This window comes from Raphanus sativus, chromosome 1 (assembly GCF_000801105.2).
Source record: "Raphanus sativus cultivar WK10039 chromosome 1, ASM80110v3, whole genome shotgun sequence".
NCBI lineage: Eukaryota > Viridiplantae > Streptophyta > Magnoliopsida > Brassicales > Brassicaceae > Raphanus > Raphanus sativus.
In genome coordinates, this window is record NC_079511.1 from 21598119 (window position 1) to 21617583 (window position 19465).

The window sequence follows — 19465 nt, forward strand, 5'->3', positions numbered from 1 at the left end:
ATATCAATAACATCAAATGTGGTTTCTTTCCTAATTAAACTGAGCATATATGTATCACTAAGAACAAGAACAGTAGAAAAAGCAATAACTTTTCGAACTTACTTTCCCTAACTTGTTCGTAGACAGATTCGGAGCTATTAAAATCAACAGTGTAACGCCGAAAGCTAAGGATATGAGCGGTGGAAGTTCGGAAACTGCCATCTCTCGAACAAAACTCAGAGCCGAATCGGAACTAAGAGGAAGAGAGCAAGGGAGAGAGTATCCGGGAGAATCGATCGGCTGCTGGCAAGAACACCATAGCCCAAAGGAGACATTCCAGAAGTGCGTTTGCAGAGCTCTGTTCACCAAGTGGCGGAACCTCCATGAATCTGCAACCAATGTTTCGAAATCGCGCTCGAAGCTTCGGAGACAGGGTTCTGGAACGTAGCGTGGTTCCATTAGGTCGAAGAAGGAAACCAGGATTCCAAACGGTTCGGATTGATCAAGGATCCGACCCGGAATCCATGAATCTGATGGGTTTAGTCTCACCCACACTAGCTCTCCTTTCTTCCGCATTCTTCTCTGGAGAAATTAGGGTTTATCTCTGAAGATGAAGACCACTCTACTCCTCTGTGAGAAGGATGTGTACTTCTCTGTATGGCTGATTTAGAATTTTTAGAAGTTATTTGGCGCTAATTTCGCCCTCCAAATACTGTTTCCAACTTTTCCACACTAACTACTTTTTATATTCAAAAATACGAGAATGCAAAAATAATTTTGTTGTTAAGTCATTTTAATAATAAAACATAATTTTTTTATAAACCAAAAAATATTCAATTTTTGTTGATAAGTCATTTAATAATAAACTTACGTTGACAATCTTATTTTCGTCAATTATAATTGACTAATATCTTGCCTAAGATGGTTTTTAAAATTGATATTTTGAAATAAATATAAATGAACATTTCTCCAAAATATTGAATATTAAATATTTAAAATACTTTTTTGATAAATATAACACTAATAATAAAATTATTAATAAGAAATAGTTCAAACCAAAAATACAAAGTTTTTCATTTTCTGAGTAAAAATTCTATAATTTTATATTATAAAATAATGAGTTATTATATCATTAATTGAGTATTTAGTTATAAAATTATTATGAAGAACTTTTATAATTAATTACAATCAATTTTTGTAACTATTATATAATCTTATTTGAATTATACTTTTTAATTTTACTGTCAAAAATTTTTGTAGTAAAATTTTAATTCTTTTAATTCTCAAGCAAAATGAGTTATATAAAACAAATTTCTATAATTTCTATAAGTATTGTACAATCCAAAATGTTGGTCCATCATTAGAATCATGAAGAATCTATATACCATTAGTTTTATCTCTGTGAGAACCAAAAATATATTAAACTTTTGAAAAAAAATTAAAATAATTGACAGTAAAATTATAAAACATAATCCAATTAAGACTATATCAACAGCTACAAAAATAAAAACAATTATCAAAAATAATTATTAAACTAGTGATATCTTAGCTAAGTATTTTAATATAAATGAAAATTATTGAAATTTTATTTTGAAGAAAATAATGAAAAAATTAAAATTTTATTTATACAATATTTATATTTATAAATTTTATATTTACTAAATAATTTATTCTAAAATTTAATTTCCAATATTTTGAAAAAAACAATTGTTTATTTTTATTTTTACCAAGAATATCATTAACCTAAAAGTCATTTTAGACATATTGTTAGTCAACTATAAAGTTTGACTAACAATAAGAATAAAATCATATTTTCAACGAAAGTTTATGATTAAAATGATTTGTTAATAAAAGTCGAGTGTTTCTTGCTTATGAAAAAAGTGGGTGATTTATTTCAATAAAATTGAAAGTTGATGATTTAAATGACATTTTCTCGATATAAATTATACCTAAAACACATCATTGTCTTTTTATTCCCTTCGAGAGAATTACATTTTAGGTATTGTTGGTAATTATTAAATAACTGAGAGTAAATAAAAGTGAAAAGATTACGAAGCAAAGAAAAGTGAGAATTATAATAAAAGAAAAAAAAAGTGATTGGTAGTGGATTAGAGCAAATGAAATTAACTGAATAATAATAAAAGTCTAATATTTATTAACTTATAAACAATATAACAAATTTCATATTACATTAAGTATTATATATACAATATTTTAAGCATATTATAATACATATATATATGAAAACTATGTTCACAATAAATAAATAGATATCAAATCTACAATAGATTTAATGACGATGTCGAGAGCTATGTTGATTTGGGGTCCATATTTGTTCATCAATCTGATCATAGACTCTTTGCATATACGTCTCAGCTTCTGATTCTTCTTTACTTCTCAAAGTATTATTTTCATAATGCTCGTCATTCTTAATATTTTTTGCTTCTTCACCATCATTCTCGATATCAATGTTGTCAAAATAAAAATTTATAAAATTATGCTGATAATAAAATTATACAAGCCCGTCATAGCAAATATTACATTTTTCGCATGGCGATATCATACCTAAGAGATTCATTAAAAAATCTCCATTTTTTTTCCAAATTCCAAATGGTTGTTTGATAACATAACATAGCAATGCATGACAACTATTATACATTTCTTTGGTGGTTATAGGTGGTTGACCATTATTGAATTCTTGGAGATGTTATCTTGTGTTCTCGCCGAATTATTTTATATCCAGAATAGAACATAGTATTTATTTTCTAGAGATATATGAAATACTGAATCATTTATCTCGTATTGCAGTCACCAGCACTCGTGCATCATGGACAGATCCCGCCATTCCAACATAAAAAAATATGTGAAATGCCTGTCATAATCACATATTGCCAAATCATTAAGGCTAACAATTCCTTTTCTATTTATCAAACGGAAAATTTCTCGACTTGGTAAAACCATAACTGGTACATGAGTTCCATTAAGAGAAAAAACAAACCCATGAAAATAACTGTATTTTGCATCCCTCTGAAAACGGTCGGAGATGTTTTTAAGTTTTGGGATGCTCGTGGCCGTACATAATCTAGAGCCATTTTATCCATTGAATAAACATCATGAAACATCATGAAATCTCCCACCCATCTGAGCCTTATGAGCAGGCTGTGTTGATGATGAACCACCTAAAGATGACCTGTTAGTCATGTATGAAGAATGTCGATTTACTTCACTTGCATAACGAATAGGTGATCACGAAAGTTTTCATGCTTCTTCATCAGATGCACTTAGATTAATATTAACATAAGGGTATGTGGTTTGGCCATATTCCTCTATTCCACATATATGAATATCATCATTGGTTATTTCTTCCATTTCTATGTGTTAGAAATGAATTCCAAGAATGTATGGTGAATAGTGATCATCTTTTCCACATCATGTTCACCATATATTGGGTCAAGCAAATCTTTGAATGGAAGAGGATTGTTTTGCAAGACTATACTACATTTATGATTACGTAGAGTAATTTACTGGAAAAAAATTGACACAAACATATTAATTAATAACTATATATATTTATTAGTGATAAATATTTTGATATTAATACAAAATTTAAAAATTGTGAAATTACCACAAATTGATTCTCCCACCATGATCCTAACATATTAATTTTTCCTGCTATTCGATCAATATCTACTCATGTATGCCGATTTAGTATGTTGTTTTAGTGCCAAAACCTTCTTAAATAATCAATTTGCCTTTCATCTTCAGATTCACTTAAGTAACTCTCCAATGAATTCATAAAATTTGTCTTCTATTTTTTTCGCTAGGACCTGATGTTATTCTAATTGTATAGTTCTCTGCTTCTAATTCAGTGATTATAGGTTCAAGCATAATTTGAGTAGTTTTTTTGGTAGCTTTACATCCATATGAACGACAAATTATTGTTGTATCCTAGCACTGCGTGCAAGGCTTTCTGCCCTTGAGTTCATCGTTTTTGGTATATGGAGGAGCTTGGACGAGTTGAAACTTCCTTTCAGGATCTTGATATCTCTAAATAACTTGCAAAATCTGGTCATTCTTCTGATTCCGAAACCATCTTCACCTATTGTGAACAATTTGTTGCAAATTTGACCTGAAATTGATGTAAATGAGTGCCTCCATTTCCGAGGGTGTAGGGAGCTCGAGTATTTCTTGCCCCCAACAAGCCATCAAAATCATCTAAAGTGCCATACTAACCTTGTACCGAATGTAGATCCTTATCCCTCCATGAGCCATTAGTGAAACACCATCTGACATGTATATAAGGTAAGATTATAACCTCATTTTACCTACTTTGAGCCTTTGTGTAATTGTGGTTTGTGCCTCAACCCAAAGTAATGATTCCATTTCTGCCAGTTTGAGAGTGTCTTTGGGATCAATGTCTATGTTGCTAAAAACTTTGTTATTTCTACCTTTCCAGATATACCAAAAAATCCATTCAAAGTGATGATTAACTCTCCAAAACAGATGGTCCATATTAGTGAAGAGTGATTGGGTTGAGCAGATATCTGGATTCGATGGAACCTGTGATAGTTCTCACACTTGGATCATTGATGGACATTCAAAGAACACATGGTTCATTGATTCCTCCGGTTCTCCACATCGAGCATAACATGTATCACCTTGAATTCCTCTATTACTTAATTTTTTTCTTGACCGCTATACACCCATATACTATTTGCCATAAGAAATTTTTAATCTTCAGTAGCATCATATTTTTCCTTAAGAGCATCAACCGTAGGTCCATATAATACTGGTGATTTTTTTATGTCAGGATATACACGCTCCACTTGGTATCCATATTGCACTGTATATATCTCATTATTCGTAAATTGCCAGTCAGCTGAGTTTGACTCAACAGTATGCTCTGAATAATCTGCAACTCGTGAGGGTCCACAAGAGACTGAAGTGCCTGTAAATTACATGTGTGCGATGTCACATTGATGAGTGAATCCACTGTAAGTTTCGGAAAAAGTTTTGTTGGTTACTATTTGCTGGTCTCAGGCGAGTGGTTGAGAGCAAATAATCGTTTCATACTGAGATAGATGATCATTATCCCACACTTTTGATTAGTTCTTTGCTAACCAGAGATCTAGCCGAAATAATATTTTGCGAACCATAGGATGGTGAGTATGATCTGATCGGTTCCAAAGGTGATGCATTCCTGAAATACCTTCCTTTAAAAACTCCAGAAAATAAAGTATTCAGATTTTCAAACAAATGCTATAACTCCTTTGCAAATATAACCGTTTTGAAATCCGTGATGTCTTTAAAACCTAAGCCACCTTCGTCCTTGAGGCTGCATAATTTATCCCATAATTTTCAATTATGCCTTTCTTACTTCCTTCTGGACTCCACAAAAACTTTGCTACTACACTCGTCCATATCTTCGTTAATGTCTCTGCCCTCTGGTAGAGGATAACAAGACATGACATGATTTGGCAAGGCTGTTACCACTAGTTTGATAATCACTTTCTTTCCCCCTTTAGTATTGAAATTCCATTCATTAACTCGATTGTTCAGACGCTCCTGAATAATTCCAAATATTTGTGTTTTCGAACCTCTCAAGCTTTCTGGTATGCCCAAATACGATACTATCCCACCTTTCCAGAGATGTCTCTTAATTCTTGTCTACTAGATTCATCTATCTTATGTCTAAATTGAATAGAAGATTTTTCAAAATTTATCAGTTATCCCGAGAATACCTCATTTTCCTTTAGAATACTAAGAATGGTTTGATATTCCTCACTGTACTTTGCAGAAAAAAAACTATCATCTACAAAAAGAAAAATTTGAGTAGTTCTCGGCATCCATTTATGCTTTTAACAGAATTATAATTAAATTTAAAAGTTAGCACAAACAATATAATTAAAAAATAATTTAAATTATTTTTTAGACCGTCAGCGCTTGTTCATTCTCCATGATTTGATGATTTTCCAAGGCCATTTCTCGAACTACTATCACAAGTTAATAATCCAGCACGAGCACGGCCTCTACTACCACTTAAATCTCTAATTTGTGATATGTTTTTTTTTAATTATACAGAGGTATCATGGCCCCACAGAAGTGGTCCAGACTAGTCACGTGTTGCCACATGTCGGTCCTCTGTCTCTGGCGATGCCAAAATGTTAATTCTCCAGTGGCCGGGATTCGAACTCAGGTGACGGTACTCACAGCTGTAAGCCCTTTACCACTAGGCTAGAAGCCCCGATTTGTGATATGTTATTTATCAGTTATAGTAAAATAAAATAAAAAATAAAATAAAAATAAAAAATTGATTTGGGTTTAGTTTTTAGTAATAAACAAAAACAACTAAAAATGTACAAATAACTTGGGTTTACTTTTCAATAACTAAAAAACAAAAATATATTTGTTTATTTAATTTTTAAAATATGTATAAATTTAGTATATATACATTGTATATTAGAGAATTTTGCACTCTGTATAAACAAATAATATTTGTAACCATGGAAAGTTGAATTATTGAAAAAAATTAGGACCGAATTGTCCCTAAATTTTAGAACTGAAACCTAAAAAAACTAATCAAATAAGTTTAAATTAAACATAAATAAATTACAATTTAACATGTTAGATACAATTTACACAAAACAACATATTAGACCCAAAATCTTTATATATAAAGACATATTCTTTCACTCCTGGGCGTGACACATGGAATCCATGTCATAAAGTCGTGCTCTGTAATGATGACACTTGTCCCGAAGACTAAAACGCAACACTTCATTAATTGGAAATCTGATGGGCTTTGTGCAACAATTCATGGAATCTATTGGGCCTTGTAATTAATATGTGTGTGTTAATGTTATTGGGCTTTCGTCTGTATGGTTTGTTTGGTCCACAAGCAAGCAAGCGCTAACTCTAGTCTAAACAAGAAACAAGCCTGTCTCGCCTTTATCTTCTTCCTAATTAACATTTTAGGGATCATTGGGTTTTCAAAGTTCCAATCATGTATTACCAAAAATGGCAGATCTGAGATGGTGTGAGATCTTTTCCAAGCTCTAGACCTCACATAGAATTCACGATTTGATATTGATATATAACTTCTCTTTAACTCACCAAAATCTAAGAGTTTACGCCTGTGATGGAAACAAAAGGGATACAATCATACAACATAAGATCACAACAACACAATAACACCGGAAGTTTTGAGATCAAAACACTAACAGATTTGCTCCACAAGTACTGCACAGCCTGCGAGCTTTCACCTGGTATGGAATCTTTTGTTAAATTTTATGTAACTTAACAGCAGCTTCGTGTTTTTGGTTCCCCAGATCAGGAACTGGGATTTATCTGACAATCTTGAAAATGTGTAACTCAAAGGGAGATCATTCTCTCCGGTTGCATCCATTTGAAGCGAACAGATTTCTGAAGAACCATTTTACCACCAAATCCCATAGACCTCAAGATCGTGGCTCTAGAGTTGTTGTTGAAACTGAGATATCTTTGGATTTTTTCACTCTTTGTCATCACTAAGGTTATAGACTTAATCAGGAGTCTAGCAGCCTCCACGTCATCTTGCTCGGCGAAGGGATATTAGTATGATACCCCCATTCAACATACACCACTCGAAATAGAGACCCTGACCTGAAGTGAAACATCAAGAATGTGTTATGTCTGACTCATACATGTTTGTATATATATACAGAAACAAAAAAAAAGCATGAAAATAAACTACAAATAAAGGAAAAAGCGCAGTTTCACACACAACTTCTGAACAATAAATTCATCCAAAGAACAAATTAGATTGAAAAAAAAATCAGAACTTCTCAGATCAAACAGAGCAACCCACTGAGAAGACTTAGTCGTGGTGAAGATGAATAAGTACATTGAATATATCACAAGAAATATATTTACAACACTTACAACTGAATTTTCCCTTTTGTTGAGACTGGATTTGTAGACAAAGTTTGGAAAAGCACAGACTGCATTGGAGGCTCCGCACGACATGAATTGTAGCTCTGGCGGTAATGTACTTATTAGATACTCATCTAATTGGAATCGAAGTAGTGGTAGATAGCATTTTTTATGATCCCAATAGGATGCTTATCCCTTCTGTGTAACTGCATCCCTAGTTTAGAGAAGATGGAGCCTGGCACAATGTTTGTAGGATCATCCTCTCTCACCACATCTGCAAAACAAAACAAAAAGGTTTAACATTGGTTCCAACTAAACCCAATCCAATTATGATTCTGTAAATCAGAAGTACGAACCGTTTCTAGGGATAGTGACGCCACCGATATCAACAGCGGAGATGATGGGGAAGCGGCACTTCTTCGTTTTGGGGAGAGTTGGAGAGTATAGAGCGGTGGAGGAGAAGGAAGAAGCGAAGGAAAAGCGTTTGAGTCCGTTGCTAGAGAGAAGAGCGACGGAAGCTCGGGTGAAGAGGGTGGTCTGAGCTGAGAAAATGGTCATGGCGTCACGAGCAGCTCGGAGATGAGTAAAACCCATCCTTTAGTGATGTCAAACATAGTGGAACGGGATCAGAGCGGGACGCTAAAGTTCGATGGGATTTGAAGATGATTCATAATTATCAATAATGAGCAAAATTAATTGGAGAAGGTAGAATAGCAACAGGTAATTAAGAATGAGAAATCGGATTTTAGCAAAAAAAAAGAATGAGAAATAGGAAAGGTCATTAAACGGAAGAATGATATCGCCAGTTCGTTACACTGAAAAAAGGCTGACATGGCACAATATAATAGTGTGATTGGTCTGAATTTCCTTGCTTACGTGGACAGTCTCAATGCTCTAGTTTAAGAGTTTTTAGAGCATAATTATCGCAACGTCTCAGCTCGTGTTTAAGGGTAGTGGAACCCACAAAAACAGCAGGACCGAGGAAGAATGTCGTTATATAAGAAACGTCCCAGCTCGTCCTTCATCTTCCGCCCTTTTGATATCTCTTTCGTCCTTAGCTTTTTTATTTTATGGACTTAAAATTGTTCTTGCGATAATGTTGTCCTTAGTATAGTAATGATTATAGACACTTATCTATATATTTCACCTAATCCACAACATATTATATCACGAGCGATCTTATTACCAGTAAGGTTAGATTTATTCTTATTTTCCTCATTTTTGACAGCATAGTTCTTTCGGAGCACAATTGGAAACCCATGCAACTCTATGTTTAAAATGTCAGCAATATAGCCCTTCATTAGCAACTGGCACTAGCTCTTTTAGTGTAGTGAATGAGCAAAAATGTCAATGTAGAAATTTCTGTTTCAATCTTTTGTGGGGACAAAGAAAATGGTTGTTTCACGTGAAACTGATTCGTGTCTTTTACACTGACGTTAGCTTTAACACGTGTCATCTAATCCTTTCTCTTCTATTCCACCGCCAAATGATCCACCAATCTTGTTGCGTCTGTTATTTTCCTACTGATTTTGTGAACAGTTTCGTTTAAAAGGTTGATATTTTAAAATAGAACACGTACTATTTGCACAAGAAAAAAAGAACACATACTATACCGTTGACAAAAAAAAAGAAAACATACAAAATGCTTGCTTAAAGAAATAATGCTTGCTTTGTAAAATTCTTTTATCAATTATGTTAAAAATATATACTATATTGTAACTGGTCAACAATAAAATAGGATCTCCGGAGAATTAGCCGTTTCTATATATAAAGTGAGTGAGTAAAGCAGAGAGAGCCAATGTTCACCACAGCCTGGTTATTATAACTCGATCATCTTCTTTTTCAGCTCGATGGAAAGAGAAAAAATGTCTCCACTCTCAGATCTCCTTAACCTCAATCTCGACACCAAGCAAATCATCGCTGAATACATATGGTTCGATCATTTTCTCTGATCATGTCACTTTTTTGTGTTTTCTTAATCTCTTAATTGCTATGCCCAGTTTTGGCCACGAACACTGATGCATCTCATCTTGAATTCTCGATCTTACTGCACACGTATGTTCTTGCATGGTTCTGTTAACAACATAAAGTTTTTAATCTTGTCTTCTTGAAAACAGGATAGGTGGGTCTGGAATGGACATTAGAAGCAAAGGCAGAGTAAGAAAACTAATACTATTACACTATTTTCTCTTTTATTTTAACTCTATAATCAAAAACTATACTTTTCTTTAATACAGACGTTACCAGGACCAGTAAGTGATCCATCAAAGCTTCCGAAATGGAACTACGATGGATCCAGCACCAATCAAGCCGCCGGAGATGACAGTGAAGTCATTCTATAGTAATCTTCTTCACATAACTTTTTTAAGTATAATGAATTAAAACTTATTATTATTATATATTATGGTTGTTTAATGTTACTTTTGAAATGTTACTAAAAAGTCCTCAGGCCATTTTTAAAGACCCATTCAGGAAAGGGAATAACATTCTCGTAAGCTCATCTGATTTTCTTTAGGAAAAGCTAAAGATACATCTGATTATTTTTTTAGTTGGAGGTTTGATAAATTCAAAATTTCTTGAATATTATAATTAAATCAGGTGATGTGTGATGCCTACACACCGAAAGGAGATCCAATCCCGACCAACAATAGGCACAAAGCCGTGAAAATCTTCGATCATCCCAATGTGAAGGCTGAAGAGCCTTGGTAAGATCATTCCAAATTTCATTTTGATTCTTGATTGGAGCAGATTTGGTTTAGGACAAATTCACAAATATATATATATATATATATATATATATATATATATATATATATATATATATATTATTGTCTACAAAAATTGTTTTCTTTGAAAATTATGGTTGACTCAGTTGGGTTCGATCGGTATGACTAATATCGGGTTAAAACATTTGATAACCGATCGGTTTAGGCATTTTAAAAGCGTGACAAATACCTTCTAAACCAACTATACAATAACAATATTGTAATAATAAATAATATAGAGTTGATTATTCATAAATTATAATAGTTAATATATTATAATATATAATCTTATGAAAATAAAATAGTTTAAATTAATATATAATGTTATGAAAATAAAATAATTTAAACTTTATCATTTGTGAATAATAATATTTAATATAAAACATTTCATATATTCAATATATTGTTATAAATGTCTAAACAGCCTATATCCGTTTAATTTAATCCGTGTTGAGTCACCTCACGTCCATTTAGCACTTACCACTTTAATCTTGAACACTGATTCCATTATAGTCCGGTTTGATATTTGGATGTTTATTTATTAGGTTTGGGATAGAGCAAGAATACACATTACTTAAGAAAGACGTCAAGTGGCCATTAGGTTGGCCCATTGGTGGCTTTCCTGGTCCTCAGGTACACTAATGCTTAACATTTCTCCATAAATAGTTCATAGACTAAACTCTTAATATGAAGAAAATGTTTCTGATATCGAATATCTCTCCTTTTTTTTGTGTGTGTCTTTGATGAAAAAAGGGACCGTACTATTGTGCGGTGGGTGCAGACAAAGCCTTTGGTCGTGACATTGTGGATGGTCACTACAAAGCTTGTCTTTACGCTGGTTTAAGCATAGGTGGTGCCAATGGTGAAGTTATGCCTGGACAGTGGGAGTTTCAGATCAGCCCTACTGTTGGTATTGGTGCAGGTGATCAGTTATGGGTTGCTCGCTACATACTCGAGGTGAAATAAAAACGATAAACATAAGCATTTTTGTTTCTTTGTACTAAGTAGCATTGTTTTGTATTTCTATCTTATGAATCATTTTGTGTTTATTTTGGCAGAGGATTACTGAGATATGCGGCGTGATTGTCTCATTTGATCCCAAACCAATCGAGGTGTGATATTTTATGGATCATCATCAAGACTCTTTTGTAGTTATCACAGATTTTTTTTGTTTTGAGTTGAGGTTGTTATCTATGGCGGTTTGTATAATCATTAGGGTGATTGGAACGGAGCAGCTGCTCATACAAACTTCAGTACAAAATCAATGAGGAAAGAAGGAGGATTAGACTTGATCAAGAAAGCAATAGGGAAGCTTGAAGTAAAGCATAAACAACACATTGCTGCTTATGGTGAAGGTAATGAGAGGCGTCTCACTGGGAAGCATGAAACCGCAGACATCAACAAGTTCTCTTGGGTATGGGATATCGAATAAAATCAAATATATAGTTTTGGACTAGCGATGTTCTATGCAAGCTTTCTTGATGTGATTTGGTTTTGTTGGGGGTAGGGAGTGGCGGATCGTGGAGCATCAGTGAGGGTGGGAAGAGATACAGAGAAGGAAGGGAAAGGTTATTTTGAAGATCGAAGGCCTTCGTCTAATATGGATCCTTATCTTGTTACGTCCATGATAGCTGAAACCACCATCCTCGGCTAAGTTTTCTTTTGAAGTTGTTGCATATGTTCTTTTGTTTCTTCATGTTTCGGTTAATTTCGGTTTGAGACTCTTTTTTTTTATTGCTAATAATTCATAGGATGGTCTTGATCCTATTGTTTGTTTATCCTGGTTCAGCTGTTAGTCTTGAGGTAATTCACTTGGAGAGATTAGTGTTAAGGAAAATTGAATTGGGAAAATAAGGGTTTTTAGTTCTTACTTCTTTTCTTTTTTTTTTTTACTTTTATTTCATTGCCAACTACCGTTACATGCTTTGCCATGGCATAAGCCATACAGTTTTAAGATTTGCGGAAATAAACTGATCAGAAATGAAACATCTGAACATTTGCTTTGATCTGCATAAGAAGAGGTTTGACGTCGGTTCTACCTAGGTCTTCCCCGGTTCCCCCGTCCTCGATTTCCTCGCCCGCGAGATGTGGATTGCATTTGCCATTCCATAGCTTTCGCTGACGGTTTAACAGGCCTTTCTCGAAGAAGTCTTTTCCCTTGAGGTGTCAGAACATCTATTGGATCAGAACACTCGTCCAAATCCATTTGATCTTCTTCTTCCCCTTCATAAGAGATTAAAGATGCAAATTTATTTGAGCCCAGATCAATTTCGCCTCTCCTGATATCTTCCTTGAAGACCACAGTTGATGTTTGATTGACTGGAAACTCATTGTTTTTCTTTGTTGGTGCAGCCTTCATTGTTTTTAGTTCTTACTTGTTAAAGCATACTCTTAATTAATTTTCTGAGCAGGTCTATGTATTAAGTTGGTACGTCCAACCTTATGCAAATACTTCAAATATATTATCAGACTTATGATCCAAGTAAGGTTCATTCCTACTACAGACGGAGTAGTGATCTTGAATTAAATGAAATTGAATAAAAATTCGGGTATTGAGATCAGAAGGAATATATCCAGTGAGACATTTGAGACAGAGGCGCTTCCTATTTTAGCAGAGACGAGAAGCTTCTTGCATGTCTATGACTTCATGCCTATATATGGGAAGTTATCTGCTCTCTTACTTGGTCAATTTTCATCAAAATTTGTTATTAGACTTGTCAAGTATGATTGTCTTTTGGGTAATAACATGTAACAGAGGAGCGCGAAGAACTCCACTAAATTGGGATGTTCGACCACGAATGGCTCTTGGTGCAGCTCGTGGCTTAGTCTACCGTCACTCACAATAAACCTTGAGAACATATTATCCATAAGAATAGAATGGTATTAACTTATGATAGAGCGTCAAATAGTATAAATAATAGCTGTAATATGTTAACAGAAATCTTGTCTTAAACATGTGTAGAAATATATAGAAACTCAAATTGAAAGTAGAAACTCACAAGTACTTGGGGAGTTTAAATTAATCTTATCGTATAAAATTTGGTTCTTCAAAATTACTAATTAATATATAATCGCCATATGTCAATAATTGTTTCTAAGATTGTAAAATATATTAAAATATAATACACTTTAGTTGTTTAGAATTTACAAAGAGATTTAGAAATGGAAAATTATTAGTACAAAAAAATTCAGTTACTTTAGGATTTTAAAAAAAACGAAAAAATTGCCATTACATCTTCTTTTACAATTATATTATTGTTAACATATTAATAGTTATTTTCATATTTTAAAATATTTAACAAAATTTACTGTAAAAAAATTGAAAGAAATTTTCCATTTAAATAATATTATTTTCATTTTTAAAGATACTAAAGAAAGAGAATTATTAAAGAAAACAATTAACTTTACAAAAATGACAAAACGATATAAATCTACAAGTACAAGAAATTATTTAATAAAAATCATAAAGAAAAACTAACTAGTAAAATAAGTAATAATCCTTTTCAAAAGACTAAACAAAAGAAAGAGTAAAGCCATTCCTATTATTTTCTTATAAATAAGTATGTTAAGAAAACTATAAACCTAAAATAGCTACAAATATTTCACATATGTATTTAGGATTAAGGGGGTGTATTGAATTGAGAGTTTTACGTGATTTGTATCAAAATGAAAAATCCATTGTTATTCAAACATGAGTTTTAAAAGCTCATTTAAAATTTAGTTTTATTTAACTTGACGTTTTATGAAATCCGCTGTTATTGAAAATATAGTTGTGGGATTTTAAGTTTCCAAGTGATTTAGAGTGTTTGAGTGGAATTTTTTAGTTAAAAAAATAAAACTCAAATCCCATGGTTTTAGGTGATAAAATCACTTAAATCTCCTTAACTTATTGAAACAATCTAAAACCTCATTAAAAATCAAAACACCTCAAATTTCAGGTTGAATACACCCCTAAGCTTCCTCATATTATTTTCACAAACAAACAATAGTATTTATAAGAAAAATATTACATGAATATTTTCTTTAAATTTTTTGATACAACTCAATTTTTTTTTGTCATCCTTATTACATATTACCATGCTAACATAATTTTTTAATTACAATGTTGTTGTCGTACATGAGTATCTGTGAATATGATGAATATGTATTTGTACAAATGAGACAAAATATATAATTATTTACATTTTTTGTTTAAAATAAGTTATTTGTGTAAAAACCGCATCGAAAATGAGTTATTTGTATCCTACAAATAAAAGAAATTGTTTAATGAAAGATCTTAAACAAAAACTAATTATAAATAATTAGTTTCCTTTTAGAAAATTCTAAATAAAATAAAATTGTTAAAGTAATATTATTTTTCTTAAAAATTACTAAATTTTCTTTTAATAGATAATTTTGTGTGTAAAAAATTATAAACCAATAATAATTTCAAATATTTTACCCTATATGATTGTATCAATAAAAACCTGTCTTTATGTAAATATAACTTCTTTTTCCTAAAATACTAAACAAAAGAGATTTTTAAAATATTTTTCCTTTTATTCTTAAATGAAATTTTTATTTTTAAAATAGAATTTTTCTTTTTATTCTTTTTAAAAATAGAATTTTATAAGTTTAATTTATTTAATAGTAATTTTACTTTTAAAATTTTAATGATAAACATTATACTCAAAATATTTATTAACAAAGAAAAATAGAAATTTATAAGTTTAATTTATTTAATAGTAATTTTACTTTTAAAAATTTAATGATAAACATTATACTCAAAATATTTTATTAAAAGGAAAATTTCTAAAAATATTGTTGATATTGAAAAAACGAATACTGAAATAGCTAATATTTAAAATAATTAATATTATCTGGAAATAATTATCTGATAGTAATTTGATTTTTCTAAATCCTCGAGAATATATTATTGTAAAGGATAGGCAATATTAATTTCATTTTCTAAAACCCTAAAAACAGTAAAAGAATATTTGATTTTTTCGTTTTTTTAAAAGAAACCTAAACAAAACATATTTGTATTCTATTTTTAAGTTCTAGCCAAAATAAAATTGTAAAAAGTTATCTGATAATATTTTTTTAGGAGAGTTAGATTATTTTCATGTTTGGTCATAGAAAGTTAGATTATTATTATTGTCACCGTAAATAATCTTTATATGAGTTTTGTTAAAAAAGAAATCAAGCTTATTGTCATCTTATTACATTTTTTACTATGTAATATTTGTTCTACTTCATTAATAAAAATATTATTACGGAAATATATCATTAAAATAATAAATTGATTTTTTTAAACATTGGATAAGTTTAAGAAAACATTAAATTAGTACATAAAAAGTGTATAATGTTGTCATCGACTCGAGTATCCTTATTTAAATTTCAAAGTATGAGTTTTTTTTCTGTAGTTCTAAGTACAAAATTGATAACTATTCACCTATGCACCATGATAATAAAATATAAATATTAACTGAAACTTATGTGTGATAATGAGTTCTTAATTATCAAATAAGTCTTACATAACATATGTAAAAAAAATCCTATACAACTATACAATATAACTTTCATATTTTTTATTAAATTAAAATATCAAACAAAACCCGTTGCAACACATGGGTAAAAATAAAAATTAATTTTTAGGTTAGTAAAAACTCATGTAATAAAAATTAATTCCACTTTTAGTAAGTATTCCCGTATCCAATGTGGTTGAAACCCTAGAGTTACTGCTTGTTACAAATTCATTATGATTTTAGAAACTCTCCTATTTCATGCAACGATTAGGGTAAAGAAATAATAGTCAGTGCCGGCTTAAACATACCGTAGGCGCTAGAACAATTTTTTTAAAATAGACCCTTTAAACCATGAAAATTTGGATTATTCAAAAATGTGTCATTTAGTAAAACAAGCAAAGCAAATGCTAAACATATTACCATGATCGTTCAAGTAAATTAATATATATAGTGAAATTTTGTTTTTGTACAATCAATTTTTGAAATGTTCATTAAAAACTTACTCAAAACACTCTTATGATTGCATACACAACTCTAGCGGTGAGGTGAACACTTTACCCGATATCCGAAGCCATACCCAAATTCGATTTGAAAAATCCGAACCGAAATGCGAACCAAAATACAAAATACTCAAATGGATATTGATTTAGGAAAAACTGGATATCCGAACCTGAACGGATAATATCCAAACCCGAATGGATATTCGAAGATAACCGAACATATATATACTTACCCTTAAATTTCTAGTTTTCATCTCTCATTTTATTTAAAATATTTATATTGATGTCACACATACATTAAATTATATAATATACATATAGGTACGGAGAAAAATGATTTGATATTCACTTAAAATGAATATCAAGCTTAACAAAAGTTACATCCAAATTATAAAATAATAGCCAAATGAGTGTCTATTTATTTTTGAAAATTACCTCCAAATCTATTAATAATTCAATCTATTAAAAAATAAAAAATCAGTTAATCGAAAATTAAAATTTTTAAATACAAGAACCTTAAAAATAAAAAAATTAATTTTTTTTCTTCAAAATCTACATATCCGAACTCCGATCCGAAATAACCAAATCCGAACTAAAAATACCCGAACCCGACCCAAAGTTTAGAAATACCCGAACGGGTATTTTACTCCTATATCGAAATATCCAAAAATCCAGAATACCCGATCCGAACCGAACGGGTATCCGAACGCCCACTCCAACCCAACTCAAGTAAGAATTTTATTTGTACACAAAAAAACCGTCAGAGAGCAATTAGTGGCTATTTTTAAAGCGATCTTTTTCTCTTATCCACTGACACAAATCTGTTTCTGGCCTTGTTCTAAAACTCGCCCGAGTTACTGTTTAATCGGACGAGTATTCGCTACTCGGCAACACACCGTGGCGAATTCATCCAAATCGGTTGAAAAATCGGATTTGTCAAAAAAATAAAAATTTGGAGTTTTTAGTGCTTGAAATCATATAAGACATGAGAGATCTAGAAGTTTACTGAAAAAATAAGTAGAAAACATCAGAATTTAAGTGATTAGTGACAGATTTATTGTATTAGCTATGGTGGAAAATGCAGAAAACTAAAACGATGGGCATAGGAAGAGGAAAACATAATTACAGTGTTGCCACTGATTAAAAAGAAAACATTAAAAATAAAAAAAAGCATGTATTGCAATGGGAACACGTGACATGCAAACTTTAACTAATAATCTAGAAATTTTATTATATAAATTGTATTATTTTGTATTATACGTATAAATAAAATATTATACGTATAAAAATACAGAAAATTCCTCCCCGCGTACTCCCCGATTTTTTTTCCGATTTTCTGATAAATCGCTAGGTCCCAATGCACCGCACACATAGCGCGTAACGATTTTTCGAACAAGGGTTTCTGGCCAAAGCTGTAAACCGTTGTTCGGGTGATCTTTTTATTATACAGACATCTACATGATGAATTTGGTGATGAAATTAGTCACAATTCTGGCTTTTCTCAGACGATTCATACATGATGATTTTCAATCAAAAATTGGATTTTCATGATCTGAGTTCATTTTTAACACCACGGACGGCAAATACGGGGCATAATTATTGGGTATGTAATATCTATATTATTAAAATAGAAGTACACTTTGAAAATGCCCCTAAGTTTTTGAAGTTATTTTACATTAGAATACCACTGAAGCAATAAATTAATTTTCCTTAATTATAGTTGTTTTTCTGTTTTGTAAATGAATTTTCCTTAATTATAGTTGTCTTTATTGAACCTATATTTAAGTATGATGGTCTTTTCCTATATTTAAGTATACTTGTCTTTATTGAACCTATATTTAAGTATGCTTATATTTTCCTAATTTAAATAATAGATTTAAGCATTTAATGTATTTTCTTAATTTAAATAAAAGATTTTCTTAATCAAATATTTATGAAAATAGATTTCCCAATATACTTCGTTTTAACATGTTAAATATTTTTAATATTTATTGGTATAAATAATAAAATAAATATCACACATCATAATCAATTTATATAATATATAAATAAAATATAAAATAATTTATTCATATATTATTAGTATAATGGTTTCATAATATAAATATAATAAGTTATAAATGTTGGATTTGTTTATATGATACACTGTGATATAATAGATGATCAAAATCACAAAATATAATTATTCAACGTAATAAATAAAGTTGTTATGTTTTAAAATGTTTTATTAATAATTATGTAATAAATTTTAATTTAAATATATATATATATATATATATATATATATATATATATATTATACCATTAGTACAAATAAAAATTTAAAATAAAAGCAAATATTTATACGGTCACGGGTCAAACTCTAGAAATAAACAACAACATCGCTAAATTATTTTTCTTTAACAAATTTATTTTGATAGAAATATTGTTCCAAATATGGTTCATATATTTTATGTATTTATAAATTTATTTTATTGGGATGCTAAGATTTTGAAATTGGAAAAAAATATGACCCACCTATATATTATTTTTATTAAGAAATTTAAATTATGTATCAAAATATTTTATTAACCTTTTAATTTTAAGTTTTATTATAACTGCAAAAATTAATTTTCAATCGGAATTTATGTGCAAATATTACAAATTCATCATTTAATATAAACACAAAATTTAATAACAGAAAATAAATAGAAAAATTTGCCAAAAGGGAACATAAAAACAACTACATTGTCCCTTTGCCATAAATCATTTTTTGGTCCGTTCTGGACTCAGATACCCCTGAATAACTTTAAAAATTCATATC

The 19465-nt window shown here is 30.6% G+C and overlaps 1 protein-coding gene across 1 annotated transcript; it reads left to right on the forward strand.

The window, feature by feature from the left end:
- The first annotated feature begins 9620 nt into the window (after positions 1–9620).
- LOC108851757 (glutamine synthetase cytosolic isozyme 1-5) lies at positions 9621–12525 on the forward strand. Its single transcript, XM_056987691.1, has 10 exons — positions 9621–9823; positions 10008–10047; positions 10128–10231; positions 10333–10381; positions 10489–10595; positions 11201–11288; positions 11409–11612; positions 11714–11767; positions 11872–12069; positions 12163–12525. The coding sequence occupies exons 1-10, from the start codon at positions 9741–9743 to the stop codon at positions 12307–12309; spliced, it is 1074 nt and encodes a 357-aa protein (XP_056843671.1). The 5' UTR covers positions 9621–9740; the 3' UTR covers positions 12310–12525.
- The last annotated feature ends 6940 nt before the right edge of the window (positions 12526–19465 follow it).

What these genes read in the sequence shown, in the direction of transcription:
- LOC108851757 (XM_056987691.1), top strand. Translation starts at nt 9,741, where the DNA reads ATGGAAAGAGAAAAAATGTCTCCACTCTCAGATCTCCTTAACCTCAAT. An exon ending in GGAAAGGGAATAACATTCTC is followed by an intron (nt 10,382 to 10,488) that starts GTAAGCTCATCT and finishes TAATTAAATCAG; the next exon opens with GTGATGTGTGATGCCTACAC. An exon ending in ACATCAACAAGTTCTCTTGG is followed by an intron (nt 12,070 to 12,162) that starts GTATGGGATATC and finishes TGTTGGGGGTAG; the next exon opens with GGAGTGGCGGATCGTGGAGC.